The sequence below is a fragment of the Argopecten irradians genome, chromosome 12 (assembly GCF_041381155.1).
Source record: "Argopecten irradians isolate NY chromosome 12, Ai_NY, whole genome shotgun sequence".
Taxonomy (NCBI): domain Eukaryota; kingdom Metazoa; phylum Mollusca; class Bivalvia; order Pectinida; family Pectinidae; genus Argopecten; species Argopecten irradians.
In genome coordinates this window covers 37394232-37413940 of record NC_091145.1, presented here as the reverse complement: position 1 = coordinate 37413940, position 19709 = coordinate 37394232, and the positions used below count along the sequence as shown (strand labels likewise).

At 37.0% G+C, this 19709-nt stretch overlaps 2 protein-coding genes across 4 annotated transcripts in view; one reads left to right on the top strand and one right to left on the bottom strand.

Moving 5' to 3' along the window:
* Positions 1–19709, top strand: part of LOC138304885 (tubulin tyrosine ligase 3-like) — a 66966-nt gene that overhangs the window by 11503 nt on the left and 35754 nt on the right. Inside the window, exon 1 of one of the 3 annotated variants that reach the window (XM_069245247.1) lies at positions 1134–1272. The exons of the other annotated variants lie outside the window; for them this stretch is intronic. The gene's annotated coding sequence lies outside the window, so the exon portion shown is untranslated. Of the gene's footprint in view, positions 1–1133; positions 1273–19709 lie in introns of those variants that run through there. 3 annotated transcript variants of the gene reach the window in all.
* Positions 2002–19149, bottom strand: LOC138304889 (uncharacterized). Its single transcript, XM_069245252.1, has 2 exons — positions 18601–19149; positions 2002–6412 (listed from the first exon to the last, which is right to left on the bottom strand). The coding sequence occupies exons 1-2, from the start codon at positions 18691–18693 to the stop codon at positions 5561–5563; spliced, it is 945 nt and encodes a 314-aa protein (XP_069101353.1). The 5' UTR covers positions 18694–19149; the 3' UTR covers positions 2002–5560.

The following is a 19709-nucleotide window of genomic DNA, read 5'->3' as shown; positions in this document are numbered from 1 at the left end:
CAGGTGTCCGCACATTTATCTAAATAAATGTGCTTATCTATTGTGAACATGAAGAATCTCAAGAACAAACGATGAAGGAAGTGTAGCATACCATTATATGAGTATGAAAATATAAAGCTTTCATTCCATGGAAATACAATCCTTAAAGGACACCTCTAAAAGCAAACTAGGTTTAGGAGGAGACACCAAAAATACAAACAGCACTTCACGAGCGCAGTGCATCTGTAATTTTGTATCAAAAAGGCACACATCTTTGCTTTGGATATATAGTCAAAACCTAGAATATGTGTTTAAAAAGGGTTAATATTATACCAAATAAAACCCTCGACCACTTTGACAAGAAAGTGGGCGAATATGTCGTGTTCCTCTTTCGTAAGTAAACAGAGCGTCGCAGCATGCGCAGATGAGATTGATTTATCTGTCAAGGACAGACAAAAATCTGCCTTCTTTAAAATGGTCAGCACAATTAATCCTGACGAAATGTTGTTTACGATTGTTAGGACGTTAGGACACGGGGATAAAAACAAAACCATTGACAATTGTCAGCTTTTTCTTCTGAACAAATTGCAATAAGACGAACACAAACCTCTATAGTACTAACGCAATTCCCGCATTTCACCCGAATGATCTAGAATCCGATCATTTGACAGATATTTCTTCATCCTAATTTAGAATCAGTGACATAAAATATATTTTTAATATGATAAAAACGGTGTTTGTTTTTACCATAATGGTGGTATTGATTGACGAGGGCAGACCTGAAGGGTCTAGGTCCGTGACACTTACATTGTAGTATTGATGATGGTAAATAATAACGATCTAATTGATGAGGTATAGCATACGAATGGTGTACATGTAGATGTACACTGTCAGTAGGTTAGCTTCAAAATGATTAATCTACATAATACACATCTATGAAAGATTATGCCATGGAATGGGGTGATGCAATAAAATTGGCATTTTAACTCCCGACTACTCCGAGCTATTCTATCGCCAGTATCGTGACATGGTAGATTATAAATCGATTATGTGTAGGTATGTTGAAACATGTTCCTGTACACATGTAAATCTTCCCCCTCGTATACCATGTGGTATCTTCCTGGTACACGTGAGTATGTGATCATTACCAAAAGCGGATAAAGATAAATCCAATAACATAAGATGCACGACATTGAGAAACTTCTGAGCTTCAATAGTGTCTCGAGATGCTATATACTCCTAACACTGTTGGAGGAGGATCAAGGTTTCAAATGACGAGATGGCTATGGTTAAGTAAGTAACATTTTTGTTTCCTTCCCGATGTGAAAGGCAATTAAGAAATATATGTATGTATCAAAAAGTGCAAATGAGGAACAGGACAGAGCGTTGATGCTTCCTTGTATTTGTACATAGTGATGTGAACCATAATATATTGTTGACTAACCATTCGTATACAATTATAACTTTCCCGTTGTTTATGAAACATTCTCGGTGCTCCACCGCTGACAAATGGTATTTTTTCACTATTAAAATCAGGAGCAGAGGATTTAGTATTTTTCTTCAGATAAAAAAGTTACTTACTTTACACCATTACCACCATTGAAAAGTTTGAGCTTCTACTTTTACTTCAAGTTAAAAATATGAAAAATAATTAATTGCATCCCAAAAAAAATTCCGTGTCACTATATCCTATATGGAATGAAATACTGATTGCGCATGCACCAAAGGCGAAATAAATAATTCTATATTATATTATTTTTTGTGTTAATTAGACATATATATACACGATTAAACACCAATTATTGTTCAAATGATGAATATCATTTATGCTCTTTCGACGATGGAGCATCTTTAACGAGTTGGCTGCAAGTTTTGAATCATTGACTTCTGTGGGCGCGTCAGTACCCATTTATAGGACGCTGCAGGCGTTTGTTCATGTTGGAGGACCAAAACAGGTACACTTGTGTCCCTTAACTTTATTTTGATATTTGAAAACGATTTTGGATAAAATTCAGGACCAAATTCTACCAGAATGCGATTTTTTATTACCACAAAGTCAGTTGCATTAGTTTACAAAATTACTGCACAATGTAAAGCATACATATTACAGTACAATTCTTTAAAAAAAATCATTGACTATTAAAATGTATTTTGAAATAGTAGTGTAGATATTTATGATATATCAAAAACAGCTACAAATTTTAATTCATTTTTTCACTTATCTGGTTATAGATAAACAATACACTGGATAAATGCCCTACAAAAAGAATGTTCTTTACACCAGGATATACACTATATATAATAAGCAAACATCAAAAAAGTAAATCTGAAAATTCTTTTTTATATTATCTTATCATTACAACATATTAAATATTAAGGATGAAATATCAAAACCCCATTCACTGTAGAGCAGGAATGAAGAACTAGAAATAAAAGCTGGTAAAATTTATATTGCTTATAAAAAATCAAATTAGTTATGCAGTATTACATTCCTGTTTGTGTTTTCAATTTACTTGCAGTTAGTATACATTATACAAACAATTCTACTACAGTATCTAAACATAGCAGCAGAAATATTACAGAACATTTGTAACAAGTGTATAATTACATATTGATAAGAATTTGATAAGGATTACAATACAGTATCACAAACACTTTCATATAACCATACTACATGTATTATGGTGAGACTAAGTATATACAACATAAACATCTGCCGTATTCGACCAAATAAGCGTCCAGGGCGTTTGAAAAATTGAAAAATGAAAAGGTGCTAATAAAACTTGACGAAATTATTGCAAATCTATACAGTTTTGTGTAGTTTTGGTCTTTATTTATGCGTGGACAATTGAAATCGAGGCGTTAAAAAGGGGGAGGGGCCCTTATAGGGACATAGGCGCTTATTGGGTCGAATACGGTATTACCTGTAAACTAAGCACCAAACAATCTGATTAAAATACAGATCCTTATTATCTCTACGTTTGATAAGAGGATCTGACAACATCGTATGCGGTCACATTCTGGTGACCTTTGGAAATGGCCAATCAAATTGCTGCTGCCAGAATCTTGACAGTGAATGTTAGGGGTAACAAGCTGTCGGAATTATTTTTGTGAACGTAGTCATCTTGCCCAAAGAGAGCAATGCTAATTGTATATACATTTGTATGTATACTGGGACGAAATAGCTTTTTTCAATATACATAAGTAGCAAGGTAAAAAATGCATTTGATCTGAAGTACATGTGTATCATGGTCATCCGAACATATCCCCTGATGGGATGTTGTCAGATCCTCGATTGAAGTGGTTTTTTAAGGATCTGTATTTTAATCAGATTGTGCACCAAACATCACAAATTTGACAAAAGCTTGAACCCAAGTCAGTAAGCATTGTACTATTACAGTTATGTACTTCAGATGCTGATCAAATGTGGTTACTTAGCCTGAAATACTAAGTCTTTAAACAGCACGAGATATGTGTGGAGTGGTGTCTCTATATAAAATCCAAAAGAACATTTTCTTTTCCATTTGATTCTATCTTTACACATATCGCTTCTTCAGAAAATATTTCTATGACATATAGATAAGGCAAATAAAGATAAAATATATGTTAAGGTAGGTCCATACTTTTGAAAACCGCGCCAATTCATATGACGCTAATCCAAAAGCTGCCAAGGTTGTTTTGAATTCCAGAATGGTTTCCGATACGCTACGACATTCCATTTGGATATTTTTTTCAATAGGTGAAAATTGTCTACATGAAATATTGAATATCTAAAATCATTAAATAAATCAAATAAAAGCAGTGAAGTGAAAATAAGTTGCTATTTCTGAGGTTTTTGCGGTCTCTGTCGTAAATGGAAATGGATTTTCAAACACCGAAAGTAACATTAGTCGCAATAAATGATAAGAGGGGACCTGTCCAGACTGAAATTCCAGAATTCTAAAAAAAAACCTCACCTTCGGATTTTCTTAAAACACAAAATTTGGAGAAAATCATGAAAATAAAGAGACATAAACCAGATATGATATGACAAAAACATATGAACTGATGTAGAAAGCTTTTTTGTGGCATGATTTTTAAAAAATAGTCAAATATGACCTACCTAGCTATCTTAGCCCTGGGTGAAATGGGGGTAGGGTTGTGAATTACAAACTTTAACTTTACAAAATTGTGAAAATTTGATCAAGTAGTCCATGTTTTTATATATTAGAAAAAAATATTACCTTGGGCATTTCATATATAAATATTGTTAAATTGACATGGGTTTTCATTTCCTTTTTTTGCCTATTCATTGATTTTTCGGGGGCGAAGATAAAGCAAAACTTGGTAATTACGTATAGAAACGGTCCTCAGAAATAACGAAAATAGTTCGCATTTGTAAAAATACAATAGTTTTGTATATTGTGCTATCGTAAGAAATTAAGGACAAAAAATCAACAGGATTGAGACTACATTCACCCTAATATTACAGAAAACATATTTTGATAAATTTTTCTTTTTTCTGCAAGCAAATTTGTACGGATGGAATATTTCAAACTCAAATATCTCAAAAAGTAGTTCGAGAACACCCATTTTTTTATACAGATTTGAAATCTGCGTGAAAAAAATGCAAGAAAAGAAGACCTGATTGTTAGAAAAAAATGACATGGGTTTTACCAAAAGTATGGAGCTACCTTAAGATTTAGTTTTTTTTATCACTGAATCCATAGGTGGCCATGGGGAATCATTTAATTTGGCAGGTGCACAAGTTAATACTTTTACTGTACATGCCACTCAATATGTATACTGGAAACAAAACTGTGATTGCCAATAGAAATAATATATATAATATATATACTTTATGACTAGACAATGTACATGCAAAAACAATAAATATATATACAAGTAACACATTTCAATGTTTATCATATAATCAATGTCTCCAAATATGATGGTCTTAAAATTGGTTTCATCATTCAAAAGAAATACAGTTTAAAATTGAGGAAATTTTTTTGGAGCATGACACTACATACAAATTTATATGCATGTATTAATAATTACAATCTACAAATATACCAAGGAATGGATTAACGGTTTGTATACATAAAAATGCATAATAAAATGTTAAAAATTGTTTTTAAAATCTATACATAACAACAAATTGTATAAAAAGAAACTTAATAAAAACCCTCAAAATAAAATTACACTATTAATTTCAATATAACACACTTTCAGTTGAAAGCTATAATTTGCACTTGACTTTGGACAATATTAGGTTTGGAATTCAAAGAGAAAAACGTACATTGTGACACTAAAATTCATTTTTTCCTCATAGTTTCTCATATTTGTAGCCAATTTAAAACACTTTAAGGTAGAGTTTCGTCCATTCAAAGAAAGAACTCTCTATGTTGGTTAATGGCTTCAGAACTCTATTTTGATTTGAGTTCTTGGAGAAATCACTAGATAGTATAGTAAGAGAGATACAAAATATATATCTACGGATATGCATCCCTAAAGTCACATTAACTGCCCTTCTGAATCAAAGACTAGTCCCCTTCAGTTCATTATGAAATTTCAGGGGTGATTAACTGCAAAGTTTGTATTAATTGTTCCCTGTTTCTGCCGCGGAGACCCACTTGAACAGAACAATCTTGAGTTTGTAAATGATCAAAAAGAAAAGTTGTAGAAGTGGTAAAACCACAAATCCTATCACCAATACCATGATCAGAGTCTTGCCTACTTGGTCTGAGTTCCAGTCCAACACATTCGGGTAGATGGGATCCTTGTTCCCAGCCCCAAAGAAAATGGCTGTGAAGATAATGTACACAATACCGTAAATAAGAGGATAGACATAGTGTAGGAAATGTACTGGGACAGCAGTCACCAGACATTCTATCAACACAATCACAGAGTTTATACCATGCAGCTGCAGATTGTCCATGTCAAGTGGCTGGTTGTCTGTGGCTAATTCTGGCCAAAGAAATATAAAAAACACCAGAGTTACCATTATTGAGCATGAGGACACGATGTTGAAAAGAATCCACACCAACTTAAAGTAAACAGGCACGAGGTTGGTCCTCGTTGATGTTTCTCCATACAACAACTCCCTATCCTCGGCGTTGTCCTGACTTGGTATCTGCTCGTATGCATCACCCCCCCATAGACTCGGGTAGACTTCCAGCTCCTTAAATAAAGCCCTGTGTTCCGTCATTGATAGACTCCTCCAAAATACAACAGGCCGAGTACACATGAAAACGAGAGCGGTGAGGGCATGCAGAGTCAGGTAAAGACATAGCATCGTGTATGTCCAGTTGGTAAGATATACCGGCCACGAATATACCCCATTGCCACTGACAACGGCTCCATAGTCTGTTGCGGTGTAAATTAGCCAGGTGTCAGCATACACTGCCAGGGCAAGTCTATAGAGAAGGTAGATGATCGGAGGAAGGCGCCACTAGAAACAAAACAACAAAAAACAATGGTTTAAAGGCTTATAATGTCAAAAGTTTCTGTTCATATTTTGTTGAACAGGGTCTAGTTTTAGTCCTCTATTGATGGATACTCTTCCCTATTGTTACCTGGGATATCCTTACTCTGCCCTATTGTTATTTTGGATATCCTTACTCTGCCCTTTTGTTACCTGGGATATCCTTACTCTGCCCTATTGTTATTTTGGATATCCTTACTCTGCCCTATTGTTACCTTGGATATCCTTACTCTGCCCTATTGTTATTTTGGATATCCTTACTCTGCCCTTTTGTTACCTGGGATATCCTTACTCTGCCCTATTGTTACCTTGGATATCCTTACTCTGCCCTATTGTTACCTTGGATATCCTTACTCTGCCCTATTGTTATTTTGGATATCCTTACTCTGCCCTTTTGTTACCTGGGATATCCTTACTCTGCCCTATTGTTACCTGGGATATCCTTACTCTGCCCTATAGTTATCTTGGATATCCTTACTCTCCCCTTCTGTTACCTTGGATATCCTTACTCTCCTCTTCTGTTACCTTGGATATCCTTACTCTCCTCTATTGTTACCTTGGATATCCTTACTCTGCCCTATTGTTACCTTGGATATCCTTACTATCCCCTATTGTTACCTTAGATATCCTTACTCTCCCCTATGGTTACCTGGGATATCCTTACTCTGCCCTATTGTTACCTGGGATATCCTTACTCTCCTCTATTGTTACCTTGGATATCCTTACTCTGCCCTATTGTTACCTTGGATATCCTTACTCTGCCCTATTGTTATTTTGGATATCCTTACTCTGCCCTATTGTTCCCTGAGATATCCTTACTCTCCCCTATTGTTACCTTGGATATCCTTACTCTTCCCTATGGTAACCTTAGATATCCTTCCCTTCCCTATTGTTACCTTTGATATCCTTACTCTCCCCTATGGTTACCTTGGATATCCTTACTCTCCCCTATTCTTACCTTGGATATTCTTACTCTTCCCTATTGTTACCTTAGATATCCTTACTCTGCCCTTTTGTTACCTGGGATATCCTTACTCTGCCCTATGGTTACCTTGGATATCCTTGCCCTATTGTTACCTTGGATATCCTTACTCTCCTCTATTGTTACCTGGGATATCCTTACTCTGCTCTTTTGTTACCTGGGATATCCTTACTCTCTCCTATTTTTACCTTGGATATCCTTTCTCTCTCCTATTGTTACCTGGGATATCCTTACTCTTCCCTATTGTTACCTTGGATATCCTTACTCTCCCCTATTGTTACCTGGGATATCCTTACTCTCACCTATTGTTACCTGGGATATCCTTACTCTCTTCTATTGTAACCTTGGATATCCTTACTCTCTCCTATTGTTACCTGGGATATCCTTACTCTGCCCTATTGTTACCTGGGATATCCTTACTCTGCCCTATTGTTACCTTGGATATCCTTACTCTCCCCTATTGTTACCTTGGATATCCTTACTCTCCCCTATTGTTACCTTGGATATCCTTACTCTCCCCTATTGTTACCTTGGATATCCTTACTCTCCCCTATTGTTACCTTGGATATCCTTACTCTCCCCTTCTGTTACCATGGATATCTTTACTCGCTCCTATTGTTACTTTGGATATCCTTACTCTTCCCTATGGTAACCTTAGATATCCTTCTCTCCCCTATTGTTACCTGGGATATCCTTACTCTCCCCTTCTGTTACCTTGGATATCTTTACTCGCTCCTATTGTTACTTTGGATATCCTTACTCTTCCCTATGGTAACCTTAGATATCCTTACTCTCCTCTATTATTAACTTAGATATCCTTACTCTCCTCTATTGTTACCTTTGATATCCTTCTCTCCTCTATTGTTACCTTGGATATCCTTACTCTCCTCTATTGTTACCTTGGATATCCTTACTCTTCCCTATGGTTACCTTGGATATCCTTACTCTCCCCTATTGTTACCTTGGATATCCTTACTCTCCCCTATTGTTACCTTGGATATCCTTACTCTCCTCTATTGTTACCTTGGATATCCTTACTCTCCCCTATTGTTACCTTGGATATCCTTACTCTCCCCTATTGTTACCTTGGATATCCTTACTCTCCCCTATTGTTACCTTGGATATCCTTACTCTTCCCTATTGTTACCTTGGATATCCTTACTCTCCCCTATTGTTACCTTGGATATCCTTACTCTCCCCTATTGTTACCTTGGATATCCTTACTCTTCCCTATGGTTACCTTGGATATCCTTACTCTCCCCTATTGTTACCTTAGATATCCTTACTCTCCCCTATTGTTACCTTGGATATCCTTACTCTTCCCTATGGTAACCTTAGATATCCTTACTCTGCCCTATTGTAACCTTGGATATCCTTACTCTCCCCTATTGTTACCTTGGATATCCTTACTCTCCCCTATTGTTACCTTAGATATCCTTACTCTCCCCTATTGTTACCTTAGATATCCTTACTCTCCCCTATTGTTACCTTGGATATCCTTACTCTCCCCTATTGTTACCTTAGATATCCTTACTCTCCCCTATTGTTACCTTTGATATCCTTACTCTCCCCTATTGTTACCTTGGATATCCTTACTCTGCCCTATTGTTACCTGGGATATCCTTACTCTGCCCTATGGTTACCTTGGATATCCTTACTCTGCCCTTTTGTTACCTTGGATATCCTTACTCTCCTCTATTGTTACCTTGGATATCCTTACTCTGCCCTATTGTTACCTTGGATATCCTTACTCTCCTCTATTGTTACCTGGGATATCCTTACTCTTCCCTATTGTTACCTGGGATATCCTTACTCTCACCTATTGTTACCTGGGATATCCTTACTCTGCCCTATTGTTACCTGGGATATCCTTACTCTCCCCTATTGTAACCTTGGATATCCTTACTCTCCCCTATTGTTACCTGGGATATCCTTACTCTGCCCTATTGTTACCTTGGATATCCTTACTCTCCCCTATTGTTACCTTGGATATCCTTACTCTCCTCTATTGTTACCTTGGATATCCTTACTCTGCCCTATTGTTACCTTGGATATCCTTACTCTCCCCTATTGTTACCTTGGATATCCTTACTCTTCCCTATGGTAACCTTAGATATCCTTCTCTCCCCTATTGTTACCTGGGATATCCTTACTCTCCCCTTCTGTTACCTTGGATATCTTTACTCGCTCCTATTGTTACTTTGGATATCCTTACTCTTCCCTATGGTAACCTTAGATATCCTTACTCTCTTCTATTATCACCTTAGATATCCTTACTCTTCCCTATGGTAACCTTAGATATCCTTTCTCTCCTCTATTGTTACCTAAGATATCCTTACTCTCCCCTTCTGTTACCTTGGATATCTTTACTCGCTCCTATTGTTACTTTGGATATCCTTACTCTCCCCTACTGTTACTTTGGATATCCTTACTCTCCTCTATTGTTACCTTGGATATCCTTACTCTTCCCTATGGTTACCTTGGATATCCTTACTCTGCCCTATTGTTACCTTGGATATCCTTACTCTCCCCTATTGTTACCTTGCATATCCTTACTCTTCCCTATGGTTACCTTGGATATCCTTACTCTTCCCTATGGTAACCTTAGATATCCTTCTCTCCCCTATTGTTACCTTTGATATCCTTACTCTTCCCTATGGTAACCTTAGATATCCTTACTCTGCCCTATGGTAACCTTTGATATCCTTACTCTCCCCTATTGTTACTTTGGATATCCTTACTCTCCTCTATTGTTACCTTTGATATCCTTACTCTCCTCTATTGTTACCTTGGATATCCTTACTCTCTCCTATTGTAACCTGGGATATCCTTGCTCTCTCCTATTGTTACCTGGGATATCCTTACTCTCTCCTATTGTTACCTTGGATATCCTTACTCTTCCCTATTGTTACTTTGGATATCCTTACTCTGCCCTATTGTTATTTTGGATATCCTTACTCTCCTCTATTGTTACCTTGGATATCCTTACTCTCCCCTATTGTTACCTTGGATATCCTTACTCTCCCCTATTGTTACCTTGGATATCCTTACTCTCCCCTTTTGTTACCTTGGATATCCTTACTCTCCCCTATTGTTATTTTGGATATCCTTACTCTGCCCTTTTGTTACCTTGGATATCCTTACTCTCCCCTTCTGTTACCTTGGATATCCTTACTCTCCCCTATTGTTACCTTGGATATCCTTACTCTCCCGTTTTGTTACCTTAGATATACTTACTCTCTTTCGTAACCTTACTTTTTCTGAATACAATAAAACCCCTATAAGTCAAACAGGAGGGGGCCAGACCAATAGTTTGAGGAACACAGGGTATTCGACTCATGCGAGATTGGTCATGATTGTGTGTTAAAATGTCTGGTCTCAAACTATGACAAACAATGTGTGTCAATGAAATTTTAATGACTGTGATTTTCAGCATTTTGAACTTTTATAAACGTAGCAGTATCAAGTTGAAACAAGGACATAGTCATTCAGATCCCCCGCCAATGGAGATATCAAAGCTGAAGTAAGTTTGATTGTGGAGACTTATGTGTATGAAAAAAAAACAGGAAAAAGGAAGTTGAGCTAAAGAAAGATGGAGTATAATTCAAGTAGAGCGGGGCTGCAATTGTTGAATCCGGTATACAGCCTTGACATTTATATTAGACTATATACACAAATATATACACAAGTTTTGCAAAGTAACATTTACCATTTACCATGATATTTTCAGCAATGTTTCCATGGTTACGGAAAAAATGCAAAAAATGAAAACCTAAAAATAGCAAAAGGCACTACTAGACCATAAGAACAATGTGTCTATGAAGTTTCATGGAAATATCTCTGCTGGTTTTAGAGTTGTGCTCCGGAAACGATTCTTACACAAAAATCTGCCATTTTCAGCAATGTTTCCATGGTTACAGAAAAAAGTACAAAAAGTGAAAACCTTAAAATAGCAAAAGGCACTACTAGACCATAAGACCAATGTGTCTATGAAGTTTCGTGGAAATATCTCTTCTTGTTTTAGAGTTATGCTCCGGAAACGAACCTGGTACAAAAATATGATATTTTCAGCAATGTTTCCATGGTTACGGAAAAAATGCAAAAAATGAAAACCTAAAAATAGCAAAAGGCACTACTAGACCATAAGACCAATGTGTGTATGAAGTTTCGTGGAAATATCTCTACTGGTTTTAGAGTTATGCTCCGGAAACAATTCGTACGGACGGACAGACGGACGGATGGACGGAACCCATTTGTATATCCCCTAACTTCGTTGGGCGGGGGATAAAAAATAACCATACATGTATATACATGTAAACTGCATTACAGAAAAATCAACATTGGAAATTGAAAACGAAATTTTTTTTTGAGACAATTACTGAAACAGACTAAAGTCATCTTGCTTTTAGTTTCGTATTTTTCTGAAACTTACTATAGCCAAATTACGTTTTGAAGTCAAGTAAGTATTGAAATTACATAATTATGAAGAAATGTTTGCACCAGAAGTATTAAACATTGGTTAAATATGTATGTTTCACGGAATTTTGGCATTTTATGCTAGCCTGGGCCGTTTTCGTTTATTCGGAACAACCGGTTCGACCGTTGGTTAAAGTCATTATTTCAAGTATAAAACCTGACGGACCTGCAGTTTTTGATACAGGCCCGTGAGGGCTTTGTCAAGGCTCGTCTGAAAATAATATAAAATTCCCAGGTCCGTGTTTAATTAATAAACGAACAACTAGGTCCAACCAGTCAAACCGTATAACCGAAAACGGCCCTGTTTGTTTACCATGCGTACACAAAATGGCGGACGGTGCTTTCGATCGCTACTTTCGTTTTGTGGCAGATGGGAAATACCGACAAGAGCACACAATTAAATGCTTAAAAATGATAACATGCCTGTTATTTAGTAACCTTTATCATAGACATACAGTAAGTATTCATAAAACCTGTATAGACATCGCTAAAATGTTGTTGCCAGTTAGTCTTCATCCATACACGTGTGTGGGGCATTCAAGTGACACGTTTTGTTTTGAACATGGAATTCTCGCTGTTTCTATGTGTAAACACATGGCAAAGATGTCCTAAGTTACCCAGTGCAATACATTTATAGCTGATCGGATATCTGTTAAGCATCAGATTGATGTGAAACAGTATTTTATTAGCGTCTGCAAAGACAAATCGTCACAATCTGGCACAAAAATTGTATGAAATTAGCTGATTTTTTTCAGCAAAAAACGTGGGGGCGCCCTTATTAGAGGAGGCGCTCTTAATAGGGAAAATACGGTACATGGTTCAATACCATGTATTTGATAAATCAGGATATATTTCTGTTCAAGGAACAAGAGGTACAGTTGGTAGTAGACTAAAGGTTACACATTGTGCACACGGTGTGAACTACGAGTGGACAAGGAGCACACTAGGTTTAGACTACAGGTAGACACAGAGTGCACAAGATTTAGACTACAGGTAGACACTGAGTGCACTACGTGTGAACACGGTGCCCACTACAGGTGGACATCGTGTCCAGGTAATATGTCCACTACATTCAGACAACAGACAAACTAGATGATGTGTTACAGAGATATGAGAAAATATCTATTTATTCTGCAGTCTATATGGACTTTGACAGAAATAAATATTTATTGCGATCAGTAACATACATGTAATATTTATTGCAACATAAAACTGCGTACAGGTTGTTACGGTAAACCACGTACTGGTTATGTCTCATCAATGGATCGTTCAAGTCCGCATTTTCCCAGTAAAAACTTGTTTTTCTTGCTAGTGATATATAGTTAAAACATTGACTTTTTATCTTATAAATCTTACTTTGGATAGTTCGAACCAAGGACGTAGATGAAATTCTTGTAAGAACACATAAAGTGATGAACCTTACGTGAAGTAAGATTTTCAGTGTTCCAAGAGATATTTTGATCAGCATTTTTTTTTTTATTAAAAAGGATATATTGATGGGCATAATAATAGCAAGGACATATATAATAAACATAAAAAGATTAAGTCCTTCATAAAATGTTTAATTTTGTATGCATCAAATATAGTTTTCAAAACGGCAAGATGTGCGAAATAGTTTTAAGCCCTGTCAAATGTGTATACGTGTGCATTTGCTTCATGGAACCTGGTGCGTTGCAAAGCATTGGAAATATGAAAAATCGTCCATAGACGTTAAAAGACGGCATTCGAAATTGCATTCTATTGTGTCAACCGATTGAGGAACCTGTAAGCACTGGCTTAAGAAAGTAATAATTTAGTATTGGGCATGTGGCTACTTGCTTGCATCAACACTGATCAAAGGACCGATCACTAAAATGTAGGTCACATGCCTGATGATAAATTAAATAGACAGAGTCAAAATAAAGTCAACTTCTGTCCATTTAAACTGTATATACATAGTTGTTGATTAGATTATGAATTTGGCACAATTGTTTTAATTTTAGAAACTGATAATTTGACAATATCCTATTCTAACCTTCTTTTACAAACCATGTGAGTTACGTGGTAACAAAATGCGTGATTCATACATAATATGCCTGCTCGAAAGGTAGACCGCTAGTCTAGGACTGCAGTTGCCATGGTCACTTGGACTTCATACTATTCCATCAACCACATGGGTATGATAATTTAAATTACCTAACATTGGTCAGACTGGGGCCTGGGGCCTTCATTGGCCCCCTTCAACATGTTCAGTCAGGTGTATCACAGCTAACAACACCTGTATACGTACCTTATCCCAACCCTAAGAGGTCCATTTACAGCATGCTGTACTTAGGTGGCATCCTCTCTACATATATATACATTGAACTCATCATACAAATACGTACAGTTTTACAACGATGCTTGTCAATAGGGATATGTATTTTAACTGGTTTTTGCACTTTATTTAATTTGACAATGAAGCTTTATATATCAAAATTTAAAAAAAAATCAAAATCAAAATACATGTATTATTGGGACATGCATTGGTTGTGACTGACATGCTTGATTAACACATTGTACAGCTCCCGTCATCTCCACTACACGGCTGCCTGTCATGACAATAATTGAGGTGTATTCAGCATCACTTACTGTGTTTTCCCAGCTAGTTTTTACGTCATCCCAATCTACCCCCCAGAATACGGTGTACGGTGTACCCAGGCTCTCCAACATGTATCTACATGTATCTAATAAGAATGGTATTTATGTGTTTCAATTCATAAACCTATATGATTTGTAAACGGCAAAGTATATTTGTTTGTCTTAACAAACTTCCATTGTAACAATTTCTAACAAGAGGCCCAGAGGGCCTGTGTACGTATCGCTCACCTGGTTTGTAATGCCAAGTAATGTTCTGATACAAGTTCATTGTTTCTTTTCTGAAGAATTTGAATATTTACCTCTAAATCCCTATTGGCCCCACCCCTCCTGCCCCCAGGGATCAGAGCCAATATTTATACAAGTTCTGTTCCCCTTCCTCCAGGATGTTTGTGGTCAAAATTGGTCACAATCCAAGCAGAACTCTAGGACAAGTAGCGATTTATAGATTAACCTTAAGTTCTGTTCCCCTTCCCCAAAGGATGTTTGTAGCTAAATTTGGTTACAATCCATGCAGAACTCTATGACTAATAGCGATTTAAAGGATTAACCTCTATTTCCCTTATTGGGCCCCACCCTCCTGCCCCTAGGGGGTCAGAGCCAAAATTTTATACAAGTTCTGTTCCCCTTCCCCCAAGGATATTTGCGGCCAAGTTTGGTTACATTACATGCAGAACTCTAGGACAAGTAGCGATTTATAGGATTAACCTTTATTTCCCCTATTGGACCTGCCCCTCGTGCCCTTGGGGGTCAGAGCCAAAATTAATACAAGTTCTGTTCTCTTTCCCCCAAGTATGTTTGTGGGTAAATTGGTTACATTCTATACAGAACTCTATGACTAGTAGCGATTTAAAGGATTTACCTCTATTTCCCTTATTGGGCCCCGGCCTCCTGTCCCCAGGGGGTCAGAGCCAAAATTTATACAAGTTCTGTTCCCCTTCCCCCAAGGATGTTTGTGGCCAAATTTGGTTACATTCCATGCAGAACTCTAGGACAAGTAGCGATTTATAGGATTAACCTCTATTTCCCCTATTGGGCCCGCCCCTCCTGCCCTTGGGGGTCAGAGCCAAAATTACAGAGCCAAAATTAATACTAGTTCTGTTCCCCTTCCCCCAAGGATGTTTGTGGCCAAATTTGGTTACAATCCATGCAGAACTCTAAGACAAGTAGCGATTTATAGGATTTACCTCTATTTCCCTTATTGGGCCCCTCCCCTCCTGGCCCCAGGGAGTCAGAGCCAAAATTTATACAAGTTCTGTTCTCTTTCCCCCAAGTATGTTTGTGGCTAAAATTGGTTACATTCTATGAAGAACTCTAGGACAAGTAGCGATTTATAGAATTTACCTCTATTTCCCCTATTGGGCCCTGCCCCTCCTGTCCCCGGGGGGTCAGAGCCAAAATTTATACAAGTTCTGTTCCCCTTCCCCAAAGGATGTTTGTGGCCAAATTTGGTTAGAATCCATGTAGAACTCTATGACTAGTAGCGATTTAAAGGATTTACCTCTATTTCCCCTATTGGGCCCCACCCCTCCTGCCCCCAGGGGGTCAGAGCCAAAATTTATACAAGTTCTGTTCCCCTTCCCCCAAGGATGTTTCTGGCCAAATTTGGTTACATTCCATGCAGAACTCTAGGACAAGTAGCGATTTATAGGATTTACCTCTATTTCCCCTATTGGGCCCCGCCCCTCCTGCCCCCGGGGGTCAGAGCCAAAATTTATACAAGTTCTGTTCCCCTTCCCCCAGGATACTTGTGGCCAAATTTGGTTACATTCCATGCAGAACTCTAGGACAAGTAGCGATTTAAAGGATTTACCTCTATTTCCCCTATTGGGCCCCGCCCCTCCTGCCCCCGGGGGTCAGAGCCAAAATTTATACAAGTTCCGGTCTCCTTCCCCAAAGGATATTTGTGGCCAAATTTGGTTACAATCCATGCAGAACTTTATGACTAGTAGCGATTTCAAGGAAATGTTGACGGACAGACGGACGGACGGACGACGGACGCCGCGCCATGACATAAGCTCACCGGCCCTTTGGGCCAGGTGAGCTAAAAATCACATGTATAAAGATAATACTGCCCCATTCTCATGAAGCCGTGCAAACACATGTACAGAAGGCAACGATTCTGCCCTCTGGCTATATCTATCGATGGTCACCGTGAGGTACCTACATATTACCTGTATGTTTGACAAGTTATTATTATTGGACCATGACGCAGTATACAGTCAAGATAACTTGCGGGGTTGGGCATATTGTGTTTACCGGTAATTAAGAATCAAAACAAGCTGAATTGGGTACTTGTAGGTAGACTAGCCACCAATAAGTGGAGGACATCACATAGTTTGAAGTGGATTTAATTCTGCATGGTCCTTATTAGACGTTCAGTTTTTAATAAAGGATACGTAATTAAACTATTTTTACATACACTACACTTATAACTTAAATTAGCAAAGAAAAATGATATACAAGTGTATATATATTTTAATGAAAGACGATATAGAAGGGTATCGCTAGATAACTGATTGATATGCATCAAATCTTTTTTATTTAAAAGCTATGTATTACTCGGTATATAATTGTATTACTTATAGTTTATTATGAATTAAAAGGGTCTCAAAAGCACAATAAGACTGGTTTATGCTGCAATTCACAGTTGTTTTTGACTTGTGAAAATGCTTGTATTTCATGTAAATGAGATATATATTTAATGCAATCTACCTATAATACATTGACTTTTGAAAACGTAATATATTTTAGATATGAAATGGAAACCACAGATATAAAATCAAATAGACATATACTTAATGAACATAACTTAATCTTTTTTACTTTTGCAGTGAAAAGGTTTTATTAAAGCCACACTATACGTAACTATCAACAAAAATTCAAGTTATGTTCGACTCCGATATTGTTAGTATTTGTAGATGTAGTTGAAATTATGATATATTAAAGAATATTCATAATGTTTTTTAATAACTTTGGTACAGCAGTTGTTGAAAGTCGATACTTGTAAACATGCCTTCATTTTAAACCGGTCGCCATAGAAGTTACGAGTATTGCCGAACGAAAGTTGGAAAGTTCATGACCCGTTTTCGGAAGAGTTCGGATAGATGTTACATAGTTACGGTAGTCACATGACGTTATCGGCAAAGACGTTACACTGTTGGCTAACTTCGGCTTGTTTGACTAAGTGGGACCCACCTAGCGATAGTTGATATTTATTTGATTTTTAAAAAAATATTCTGAATCATTACCACTCATCTTGACTTCGATTTAGTCCTGTCTGTGCATGATTTACAACAGGATTTTTTTTTCTAACATTCTTATAAATCATGAAAAAATAAGAAAGATACGGATATTGGGCCTTTAATGTAGCAGAGATGTATTTACTAAGAAAAATAAAGTATAGTTATATAAACTGTACACTTCATTGTAGATGTTGTAATTAAAAAAAATAAACTCTAAAACATTATAATTATGTATTCTTTTAAATTGAAGAATGTGTTCCCCCGATCCCTAGCTATAACACATCAACTTGTCTGTCTAGGTCTGAATGTACCTGCATGGACACGATGTCCACCCGTAGTGGACACTGTGACATGTCGTGCACTCCGTGTCTACCTGTAGTCTAAATCTTGTGCACTCCGTGTCTACCTGTAGTCTAAACGTAGGGCACAAGGGTGTAACCTTTAGTCTACTACCAACTGTATTTGACAAATAGTTGTTCGAGATATACAAAATGTATATGACGCAACATGGTTGGGACAATGCAATCAATTCGACGAATGGGAGTATGCGGTTTCGAGTTAGAGGGGTTAATCTGTGTAGTATATAGGCCTACATGTACATGTAGCTAGTTAACGTTGTTGTACATGCTATAGGCTAGTACAGAACCAGAAAAGATATTTCACTTCAGATCTGAAAATCGATTCGTTAGATTCATCTGGACATAAAGCAGACTTACAATATCAAGTCTAAGACGAGAGACATCTAACAAACGTCCGAATATAAAAGAGTATGGAGGAGGAAGCTCAATAGGGGCCGGCTCAATAGGGATTAATAACGTTACACCATTTGTTGTTACCTGAAATGTTGCAAATCTAGCAGGATGGACATCATTTAACCAAAACTTCTTTGCTCTGAATTCGTTGCGTATGTGAGCACAACAAGTACCCATTCTCTGCGTAATGTAGTTACCATATAAAGTGTGAAATGCCCCCTTCTTCAATCTTCTCACATGTCGCCCGGCGGAACTGACAGGTTGATCTTATACACAGTGCATAAAAATTGCGAAATACATATAAAACGGAAAGCTCTGCGATCCAGTTTTTAACCTTCGATCATATGATAGAGCTCGTGACAGAGCATGTGATGATATGTTCTGAAGTAGCCTATATATTTTATGGGGTCTAATAGTTTTGTAGTAATAAGTAACATGTATTGCGTTGTAGTTTGAGGATTTACCGAGAAGTTAAACAGCACTCGTCAATACGGACTTATGCACACCTTTTATCTATATACAAAAAAAAAAAAAAAAAAAAAAATCACAAATCTAATCCTTTCACACCCTTGCACCCCTACAGGTCCCCCGTGACATAATCGTCATACTTTGACGGCGTCCCGTACACATAAGAAGAAGAATACAACGGTTCATGTACATTGTATTTCATTCAGCTCCGTCATAGCTGCAAAGCCAGCCTATTCGGGTCACTAATAATCAAAATAATTCACATAGCATAAGCTTATTTCAATAGTTTTATGTATAAGAAAACAATAAAGAACCCGTACAGTAACCATATGCATAATATTTGTAACATTTTATGTCTTCCCGGCGTCTCTTATTTCTTTTATATAAGGTGGTAAAAGACATGTGCTGTTTTTATAGAAGTTTTATATACACCGACTAAATAATAATATATTTTTTATAAGCAGAACTTTAATAGAAATTAAACATTCAGAGAAATGAAACCTCCTTTATTCAATTTATGGCTCGGATTTCTTCTTAGTATACTGTACTTCTTCCTATCCTATAATACAATTTGTGATTAACAAAAATTGCGGTCAAAATATCGCCAATTTATAGAACATATGATACGTGCCTAATTCGATATTAAATGATACATCTTTGTATGGTAAATATTAGACAGAACTAATTTCCATCTAGATTTACAAATATGTACATGTGTATGTACA

Bases quoted from the DNA above. Each gene is read 5' to 3' on its own strand.
- LOC138304889 (XM_069245252.1), bottom strand. From the start codon at position 18,693: ATGGGTACTTGTTGTGCTCACATACGCAACGAATTCAGAGCAAAGAAG. The intron at 6,413-18,600 runs GTAACAACAAAT...TTTTGTTTCTAG, and splicing joins CTAGATTTGCAACATTTCAG to TGGCGCCTTCCTCCGATCAT.